The 10,227-nt window shown below is 42.0% G+C and overlaps 1 protein-coding gene across 1 annotated transcript; it reads left to right on the top strand.

Moving 5' to 3' along the window:
• Positions 1–996: 996 nt before the first annotated feature.
• Positions 997–7,216, top strand: LOC104623629 (carbonyl reductase [NADPH] 1-like). The gene is made up of 3 exons (XM_010290775.1): positions 997–1,312; positions 4,891–4,998; positions 6,755–7,216. Exons 1-3 carry the CDS (start codon positions 1,027–1,029, stop codon positions 7,189–7,191), a joined length of 831 nt encoding a protein of 276 aa, XP_010289077.1. The 5' UTR covers positions 997–1,026; the 3' UTR covers positions 7,192–7,216.
• Positions 7,217–10,227: the final 3,011 nt, after the last annotated feature.

Genomic DNA, 10,227 nt, shown 5'->3' with positions numbered 1-10,227 from the left:
TAAACGGCCGCTCCTCCGCCCGCGGCCGAGGTCGTCCCGCGGGGAGCTGGGGGTCCCGTAAGGAGTCGGGTTTCGTCGTGGTATCGTGGGTTTGCTTTGCGTTCCTCTTAGGAAGGAACACCGGTCCTGAGGAGGTGGTAATGAGTGAAATGTGCCGGTTTGCAGCGAGGTGGGACCTTGATGGTGAGCCGGGAGGGTGGCTGCTGGCCCTGGTGAAGCCAGTCAGTAGCTGGGCAGGCTTGTAGGAGCCGGTCATGATTTCAGCCTCGTTAGATGTCTGCTCGTGGTTAGTTATAAGCTAATTTGGAAGAGAAGTGGCAATTAAGTCAACAGTGAACAAAAGCAGTGTTTTAAACGCGCTTTTAGATGGGAAATAAATCTTCTTTAAATCTGTTAAGTCCACACAAAAAAGCTGCAAGTGGGTTTTGTATCTAGAGCTGACTGGTGTGTTAAGCAGAAGAAACGCTGCAGTCAATCTGTAGTCCACTGTTTCCCTTTAAAAATGCTAGAATTGGTTCTCCTGCCTGACACTTAAGACCAAGCTAATCCTCCCCTTTTTTGAGCCCAAGTTTTTCAGTTTTGACTGCATCATGCTTGAACTGAACTAGCTGGATATCCTCAAAAGAAGGATATTGTATTCCTGTAAGGTGCATGTGCAGAAGAGCTTATTCCCATCAAAAGTTAATTTAGACTAAAGTTAATTTAGACTAAAGATTAGTCATTGACTTACCTTTTTTTTTTTTATTTTAATCCAATCACTGGTTGGGCTTTCCTCAAAACTTTTAACACCAAAAGTGTATTTCTCTGCCAATACCTTATGCTACTTCAGCAAGTTACAGTTAGTGTGCACCCTAATACAATATGTAAAACTAGTTCTACATAATGCAAAGTGGAATTCTGAATAGGATTTTAAAGAAAAAACACTTGAATCCATTTACGGATAGCCACCTTTGTCCATCTCGGTGTGAAATTTTCTCATTTGCTGTTTGCAGTTATTGTCACTTTGGCATACGTTCAGAGACAACAATGTCCAGTGTACCAGTGGCCGTGGTGACCGGGTCCAACAAAGGGATTGGATTCGCAATTGTGCGGGCTCTATGCAAACAGTTCCCGGGGGATGTGTACCTGACAGCCCGAGACCCCGGCCGTGGCCAAGAAGCAGTCGCAAAGCTCCAGGAGGAAGGGCTGCGTGCACTTTTCCATCAGCTGGATATTGATGATCTGCAGAGCATCAGAGCTCTCCGTGACTTCCTAAAGGAGAAATATGGAGGGCTGAATGTGCTGGTTAACAATGCAGGGATCGCTTTCAAAGGTAGGAAGCAGACTGTCTGGGATAGTACTATGTGCTACAAAGCTATGCGGAGAAGGATAGTAGATGCATCAAGGATTTCAAAAAGCTACTTATATGGGACTTCTGTGCCAATGGCATGCTGCTTTCTTGGCTGGGCAAGCTGCCTACCTTCTTAAGTGTGATGAGAGGGTAATGTGAAATGGCTCTTCCTCTAGCATCTGTTGGGCTAACTGTGCATGTAAAGATGCTTCCCTGGAGTATTGTAACACATGCAAACCATGAAAATACTTTAGGCACACAATGCACATGAGCGGAGTTGGGTTTATTACCTCGGTGCCCATGAGTTTTACCAGGCCCATGGGAGCCCTGTGTGAATATCAGCTGTGTTCCTCAAGGATGTATGTTTTCTCTCTTCTGCAAGCCTACCACTTTGTTCTGTGCATTACATGATCAAGGATTCCAGTTGATACAAAAGAACCTTTGGCCCTGGGTGATTTTGTCATCTTTACACATCTTTAACAGGCCATTGAGTTACCTGTAGAACAGTAAATCTAAATCTTCCTGTGCCGAGCAAGAATTTAACTATTTCATCTTCTAATGGACAGGAAGGCAGGGAAAGTGAAGAAGATGCAGCAGTTGTAAGGTAGAAGAGTGTGTTCTCCTTGTTGGTGTTTATAAAAACAAGTTGAGAATCATGTTAGCTCTAGATAGAGCAAATCACAAGCATGACTACTAGTTCCTTTCCCTGCCAGTACAAACTTGTTCTTTCCATATTTTCTGGTTTGATTTGTTTGGGTTGTTTTTAATCTCTGCCTGATCCCTAGCTGGGACATGTAACTGTTCAAGCGCAGCATTGTGCTGACTCATCTGCTCTCAGCATGAGTTAAGGAAGCTTGTCAGGTGGTATGGATCAAACCTTACCTGCTACTGAAGATGGAGCTTCTCATGTAGTGCGACTGCAGCAGTGGTGTTCTGAAGTCCAGTCGCTGTATGTTCTGCATGGTACTTTGCAGGAAGATTGCTTGTGTTCAAGGTCAGCTCAACAAAAGGCAACTCTTAATATAATTGTCTGAGCTGCAGGATGTATTAAAGATAGACAGGTGTTAAAACCTTGCAGCAACAGTTAAAAGATTGTATCTGTGTCCATGCTTATCACTTACAAAGCCTACAGGTGTTCAGACCAGTATTTCTTCAATTCATAATTAGGGCCTTAGCTCAGTCTACTAGTGACAGTGAGTTTGAGCAAGACTGGACTGCAACTACAGCAATTGAAGTGCAGTGTGTGTTTCTTGTTGCTGACTTTGCAGCAGCTGTAGTCTCCATCAAGGTGGGTTACCTGGACAGGTGAAATAAAAGCTCCTCAAATTGCTGCAGCAAGATTTGCTACAGCTCATCTGTGAGAGATCTTAGGTTTGTTGTCATGGAGCCACTGAACAGATAAATAGGTAAAAGACCATGGAGTTCCTCTTACTTCCTTTACAACATCACAGATTATTATTTTTTTATTCAGAAGTTGCTTCCAAATGTTTAGCCTAGACTTTCTTGAAGCTGGCAACTTACTCTGAGGCAGCAGTAGGTCATACAATTAAGAAATGTGATAGAGGAGCCAGCTGTAACTGTTGTGTAAGTATCTAGCACAGAGGCTAGAGGGCTTGACATCTGTGTAAGAAAGTGCTGTGATGCTTTCCTCATATTTTGGCTTTAATTCGTGTTTCTGAGATTGGCGTTTCTACCCAAGCTTCCTTCTTGCCTTGCCAGGTTTCTGCTACTATCCCAGAATTTATGCTTTCCTTTCTTTATTGTAGTACTGTATGTCATTGCTGTCTGTCAAAAATTGGATTTATTATTAAATTTAATTTATTGTTCAGTTTTCACGCTGCACTACGGATAGTCCATCAAAGTCCTTAGTCCAGCAAAAACTGTTCATGTATGAAATGATTATGTACCTGTGGGTTGCCTTCTGGATGAGGTTCTGTGAGAACAGTCATTATAGGAATGCTTCTTAGGTCAAGGAAGTGTGTATCTATCGGATGTTGCAAGTAACATAGTTTGTTAGACAAGTGAGTGGGTTTTGGAGTGCAGGGAAGCTTCTCCCTTGCAAGGTAGGTATGGAAGCAGGAGTTCAGAGTTGTGTGGGTTTTTATTTTCTTCTCCCACTGTCATAACTCTTGCAATAGGTCATGGTCTGGCTTTGTGTCTTGGATTTAAATTCAAGCAAGTGATTTGCCAAACTTGATGGTATCGGTGCCCCTTGCTTAAGGGTGTAAATAAGTCAGCCATGAAAGCTATGTTTTGCAATAGAAACACAACTGCAATAAATGCTAAATGACCTGTTACTGCTTCTCTTTTCAGTTTACATAGGTCTGGGCTATGGAGACAAGCGAAGACCTACCTAATCTATGTAGGTGGCCTTCACCACTGCAGAGATAGAGCCTGTAGCAGAAGGGGAGGAATGCTGTTACTTTAACTCTTACTTCCCCCTCAAAGTGGAGGACACATAGCATATGGCTTATTGCTGAGACAAATTGTCAGCTGATGGTGCATCTTACCCCACTTTTGGTGCTGGCAAGCTGTCAGTTCTGTCTGATGAAATCATACTCTTACAGTGCAGTTTCATGGTCTGCTTACCTAACTCAGCTCCCTTTCCTAGCTGTGAATTCCTGCTCTTTTGCTTGTGTTAGCACAGATCTGTCAGTTCAGGGGATGATTTATGACACATGCATTTATCAGTTTGGGGGTTGGTTGGGTTTTTTTGTTTGGTTGTTTTTTCAGACTGCAGCAAATCCTACCTCTGCATTCTTTATAGACGCTTTTACAGTGTTTGTTGCAATTTGGCACTGCTCTGACTTCCAAGTCCCAGCTAAGAACCCAAGACGTGACAACATGAGTCAGGTTAAAGGCAGTTGTTTGCTTTGTTGTTGGATGTTAGTACTGGGGTGGTAGTCTAACTTCTGCATCTTCAGTGGCAGCGTCCTAGATTCAGGATCTTTGCTTATGATTTCCCCTCTGCACCCTATCCTTCCCTGTATGTCAGAATGGTGGCAAAGTACGGTGCTATGCATTTAAGAGAAGAGAGTGCCTCAAAGTTTATTTGCATGTGGTAGTGGCAGCCCAAACAGAGCACTGGGTGTAAGTACAGGCAGGTCAGTGGGCAGGTTGGGCAGTACTCCCTGTGAGAGCAGTCTTTCCTTGTCTCTTCCATCTAAAAGGCAGAAAGACAAATGGCCTGTGGGTTGGCAAATGACTCTCTGCAGAGTGATGCAGTTGACTCTCCTGGGGCAAAGCTAAAGCCTTCCGCTAAGAAGAGGTGAAAACATAATTAGCTCATTATTAATTTAATATTGCAGAGCTGTATCTTTTCATTAATAAGAATGTGAGTGTTAGTGATGTTGGGGGTTTTTTTGGTATGTATTTTAATTGATCATATACCTGTTTCCTAATTATATTAAAAAAAAAAAGGAACTAAGATAAACTTTTGGGTTTTGGTAGTTTAGTAACTTTCTTTCAAACAGTAGTACAATTCTGATTTTTTTTTTTTTTTTTTTTTTTTTTTTTTTTTACTTTTTTTTCCCTCCCTTGCTACCACCTCCTACAAAAAGTTCATGACACAACTCCATTTGCTGTCCAAGCAGAGGTTACACTGAAAACAAACTTTTTTGGAACCAGGAATGTTTGCACAGAATTGTTGCCTCTTGTGAAGCCTTATGGTAAGTGTAACATAACAAGTAGAGAAACAGTTTTATATGAATTTTGGTTCCCATTAAATGTGAAAATCCTGTCCTGTCTCAGAAGCACACTGCCTCATAGCAAGAAGAGTGCAACTTGCTGTACTGTAGATAAGAGAACAGATGGCCTTTCATGACCCCCAAAATGTCTTTGCTGTGTATATTTACATCTACTCTCAAGCCAGTCACATTCTTCTGATATGGATTGAAGTGGAATTCTCATGGTGCCCTCAAGAAGACATATGAAGAACCTACCCATGTTCTGTCTGTGATATTTGCCTACATAAATTGTTATTGCTTCAGAAAGGACCTTTTGATGCTAAAACTAGGATAAGGAAGTACCTAAAAATAGTGTTTTGGCTGAGTTTGATGTGACTTGCCTGTTCTTGCTACTACTGAAGAAGCCTTCCCAGTAGGCTGTTGGTCTGGCTCTATCTAGATCACAGCCTTTGCTGTATTTGCAAGTGTATAGTGATGTAGTTATAAATGGCACTTGAAGATGTACATTAAGTTACTGTGATTTGGTGATGTTAGGAGGAACTAGAAGAAGACACTCTACCAAAAATGGTAAATAGAATGGACCAGGATCAAAAAAGATAGATGCATCGATAATAAAGAGGTGTTAGCAACATGCAGGTAATCTGTACTGCATGTTACCTGTACAGTACACAGAATGCTCCTGTTCATGAAACCTGGGAGCACTGGAAGTGCCCTGGAATGCTACTGACATACCACGGGTGATTTGAAAGGAGGGTATTTGGATCCAATACCCACACCAAATCTAAGGGGTTTTTAAATACAATTCTTTTCAAGACTTCTGATCACTAGATATTTTTGTGCATATTTGGGTAAGTGTTTGCTGCTGTGAATGAAATGTTGTCTATACCAACATTTTAAGAGAAAAGAAGTCAAATAGATGAGAAGTTGGGAACTGTTAGTCCCTAGGGAGGAAAGAAAGGATGGAGTAAAATGAATTTTGTAGGCTGGTAGGAGAGAGAGTAAACAGTGCCAAAATTGCGATTTAGTCCTCTTGTACTAAGGGTTAAAGTCATTAATGGAAAGGATTAATTCTGTGGCTTTTAAGATCTAAATCCTCATGTTCGTTCCCTAGTTCATAGCCGGAATGGCTGTGAGCTAGCAAGAAAGAGGGAAACAGTGTAACATAATTTTGAGAAAGATGAGTGAATTACTGATTCAGCTGGCTCATTCCTCGGTACTGGAGTGTTGGGAGATAAATAGCTTACTACAGTTTTTCATGCTGTGATTTGTTAATCTTAGGTATTCTGCAAACCAGCTGATGGTCTCACTGTGTTAAGAACTAGATTGCTGTTGTTGAATTCTGTATTATTCTGGCACTTTACTCAAGCAGTTGCAGAAGTGAGAATGTTTTTGACCAGAACTTTGAGAGTAAAGACTGGCTGCTATTACTGAGAAAACCACTTACTACTATGAATATGCCTACAGATTGTAACAGGCTATTTTCTGGAAGAATACCTGAAGTTCTATAGAGAGATTTTGCAGGTTCACACCTTAAATTACCCTTTGTAATGGAGTTCACTAGAAACACTTGACAGTGAGTTAACTGTGATCTTCCAGAAGCTCTGCAAAATAGCTCACACAAAATATTTTACAGATATTCAACTAAGGAGTGAATACGTAACTGTAGAGCAAGCCCACTTCAGTGTCTGGGCTTGCTTAATATGTGTGAAAGTAATCTGTCTTTATTCTCTTTTATCAGGTAGGGTGGTGAATGTCTCTAGTATGGTAAGTAGCTCAGCTCTGGGAGGCTGCAGCCGAGAACTACAGCAAAAGTTTCGCAGCGACACGATCACGGAAGATGAGTTAGTGGAACTCATGACCAAATTTGTGGAAGATACCATGAAAAATGTGCATGAGAAAGAGGGTTGGCCAAATACTGCCTATGGGGTATCCAAAATCGGTGTCACAGTCTTGTCCAGGATTCAAGCCCGGATGTTGAATGAGAAGAGAAAAGGTGACCACATCCTTCTCAACGCCTGCTGTCCTGGGTGGGTGAGAACAGATATGGCAGGTCCTAAAGCCACTAAATCGCCAGATGAAGGGGCCGAGACCCCAGTTTATTTGGCTCTTTTGCCTTCTGATGCTGATGGTCCTCATGGCCAGTTTCTTAGTAACAAAACTGTTCGAACCTGGTGAGCTTATGTACGTGGACCCGTGCAAGCAGTAACATGACTGTGGATTAGCCTGTGCCTTGGTAGGGCATTTAGCCAGAGTAGTCTCATCCTGTCCACAGCGGCAAGCAGGGTCCTTTAGCATTACAGTGAGGGTTACAGTTACGGTACTTCTCTGGGACTAAGTCTACCATAGGGTATGCTTCCCAACAGTTTCCATTAGCCCGCTCACAGCATTGACTGCATAGCCCAAAATCTGATTTGTGGGTGTTCCAGCCCAGATGATACAGGCTAATTTGGTGTTGCCCTAATGTAGAGGTGCCTGACCTTGTTTACATGAATTTCCTTTTAATTAAATCATTGCCAGCCCTTCTCCCGCTCCCCCGAGACAGGTTTCTGACATGGAGTTGGGATGAGGAAGCAGATGCCTTGTGCTTTCTCAGCACAGTAGATCTTTCTAGGGACCACTTCTTGAGGCTGTGCAGGGTTTCTTAAAGGGGGAGGGGTTATTCCGAGGTCTACAGTCTGAACAGTTTGCGGGGAGGCTAGTAAGACTGGAACAGAATCACTGCTGTATAGAGATTCCTTATTATCAGTACAAAATGGAATGAGGTGAAAATGAAAATAGCAGCGACATACCATTAATAGAACTTAATCAGTTGGCTTTATGAATATGTATGTTAATAAATGATTACTTCCTGATTTGTATTCACCCAGATGGCTTATTCTGATACTAAAAATATACAACACTTGAAAATACACTTTCATTTTCTGCAGCTAAGTTTGTAGCTGGAATATGTGATGTTTAGACTATATAAAGAGAAAATAAATGGCAGAACTGATATATACCAAACTATTCCTCAGGACTTATAGTTCACTTATTGCATAGCCAGAAGTTTCCTTATTAAAAACCTGGATGAAGTCCTGTCCATATAGTAGAGAAAATGAACTGTAAATGTTACAATACTATTACAGGATAGGACTAAAATACATAATTATCATGATAACCAAAAAGTAGAGGAAGCAGTGACATGGAGAGCACCAAATCTGTTTTCTCATTTAAAATGTTGGTTATTGCATTTCAAATGCTTAATCTTGAAAGGTTGCCACAGCATTTCAAGCTGTAGAGGTGGAGCCATGTGGCAGCAGAGGCAGCCTGGGAGTAGGGCAGGGGACCTGGGACAGCCCCAGGCTGTGGGGCAGCTGGCTGCAGGGGCATGGAGTGAGGTGGGGTTTGGTCACCCCCAGGCTACAACCATGCAGCCCTTTCTCCACTATGTCCTGCCAGCCTGGACAAAAGCCATGGTGGGGGCTCTGGGGCCCTGGCCCGTGTTGCCCACAGGGGGAAGCCGTCTTCCTCTTGCTGTGAGAAGAGCTGAAGGAGCTGGAGACAATTGCCTATAAACTTGTCTGTAGTAATGACAAATCAGCAATGGGCATGTTAATTCCTAATCAGGAGTCAGCAAGGCAATGACAAAGTGGCTTAGCTGGCTGGGCTTTACAGTGGCTTCCCCTGGTACAGTCTGTGTTCAAGGAAGCCTTGGATCAAAAGATGTTGGACGTAAAATAATATGTGCGGTTTTGGTAATCACTTACCAGCACAGAACAAAGGTGTGATTATTAGTTGGTCTTTCAAGGGTACAGTAGCTATTGTTTTTATGAAGATGGAAGTATTGCCAAATGAGTCATGCCCCAGAGCTCACTGAAGAGCAGGATGGGTGCTGCTCCAGAAGTTCTCATATTAATCTATTCTCAATGAAGAAAAAAATCTCAGTTTAAGGGCCTGTTTAAGTTGCAAAATGCCTATATAAAGTTTTTTATGCATTTTATGTATTACCAACAGCCTGCCTGCAGTATGATAGCTCCAAAAGCCGGTTAATACAGCAAGTTCAGTGCTGTTCTGAAATAACCAGTTTGTGTATGCTTTTCTAGTTGTGTTAGCAGTATCTCAACAAAATAAAACATGGCTGTTGTGTTTTAGTAATAATTTTTGCAAAACTTTGAAATGTAATCCAACAGTGGATGACCATATATAGTTCTTCATACTTGAAATGCTGCTTGAGTTATTAAGTTTCAAAAGTTCTGTGCCCTTCTGCTTGGCATGTACAAACTTCCCAAGCAAACCTTGACCCAGCTTTTATACCGTTTGCGCAAAGACGAGACTGTAAGAGTGCTAGGTATGTTTACCTTAGCTGTATAGTATGCATTGTTAAATACAAATTAGTTTCTAAACATCCCCGATGTGCTATAAAGCTCCCTCTTAAGTCTAATTCAGGATCTGGGGTGGGTTTTTTGTTTGTTTTTTTTTTACATTCAAGCCAAGCAAATGACAAGTTTGAAAGTTTTACGAAAGATGAATTTCAAATTCTTATATGAAGCCCTTTCTCAGTGCTTGTTCTTTGTTAAACCTACTTACCCTATTTCAGGGTAAGGAAGGAAAGTGGAAGATGATGGCTAAGTAGTCATCTTCAGAAATGTCGTTTCTCATGGTGAAATTGATTATAATACAGACAGTTTCTTCTGGTATGAACAGCAGTAAGAGCAGAGGACAGATCTTTTCACAACCTTTGCAGCTGTGGTGCGGTATTCAAGGAAGGAGAATCAGCTATGTGGGTACAACCTCAGCTGTAGGAGGTAGAAACAAGAGGCAGAAAATATTGACAGGACCAGTTGGAGTCAGGAAGGAGGTTATGCAGGAGAAGCATGTCCCCCAGTGACACTGGTAGGAAAACTGTGTCCTAGGAATGGAGCTAAGACTGTGTGGGGCAGACTGCCAGGGAAGGGCTGTTTGCTGAGAGCAGAATCAGAGGACAGGCTGTACAGCATGTGTGGCAGGCTGGATCTTTGGACAGGGCTTGCATTGTTCAATCAAAATTTCCTTCCTTTTTTTTTTTCTAAGTGGTCTCCCTGCTTCTCTCCCATGTCCATTGTGTCTGAAGTATTTTGTTGCTTTCACACTCTGGCACACTTGCTGAGTGGTTATTGTGTAAAGTTTAAGGGTTAGGAAAAGGATGAAACAATAACGATCTGTTGTACCATATAAAACTTCTACACGTGATTT

The sequence above is a fragment of the Phaethon lepturus genome, unplaced genomic scaffold (assembly GCF_000687285.1).
Source record: "Phaethon lepturus isolate BGI_N335 unplaced genomic scaffold, ASM68728v1 scaffold7577, whole genome shotgun sequence".
Classification (NCBI taxonomy): domain Eukaryota; kingdom Metazoa; phylum Chordata; class Aves; order Phaethontiformes; family Phaethontidae; genus Phaethon; species Phaethon lepturus.
This window is presented reverse-complemented; position numbering and strand designations above follow the sequence as displayed.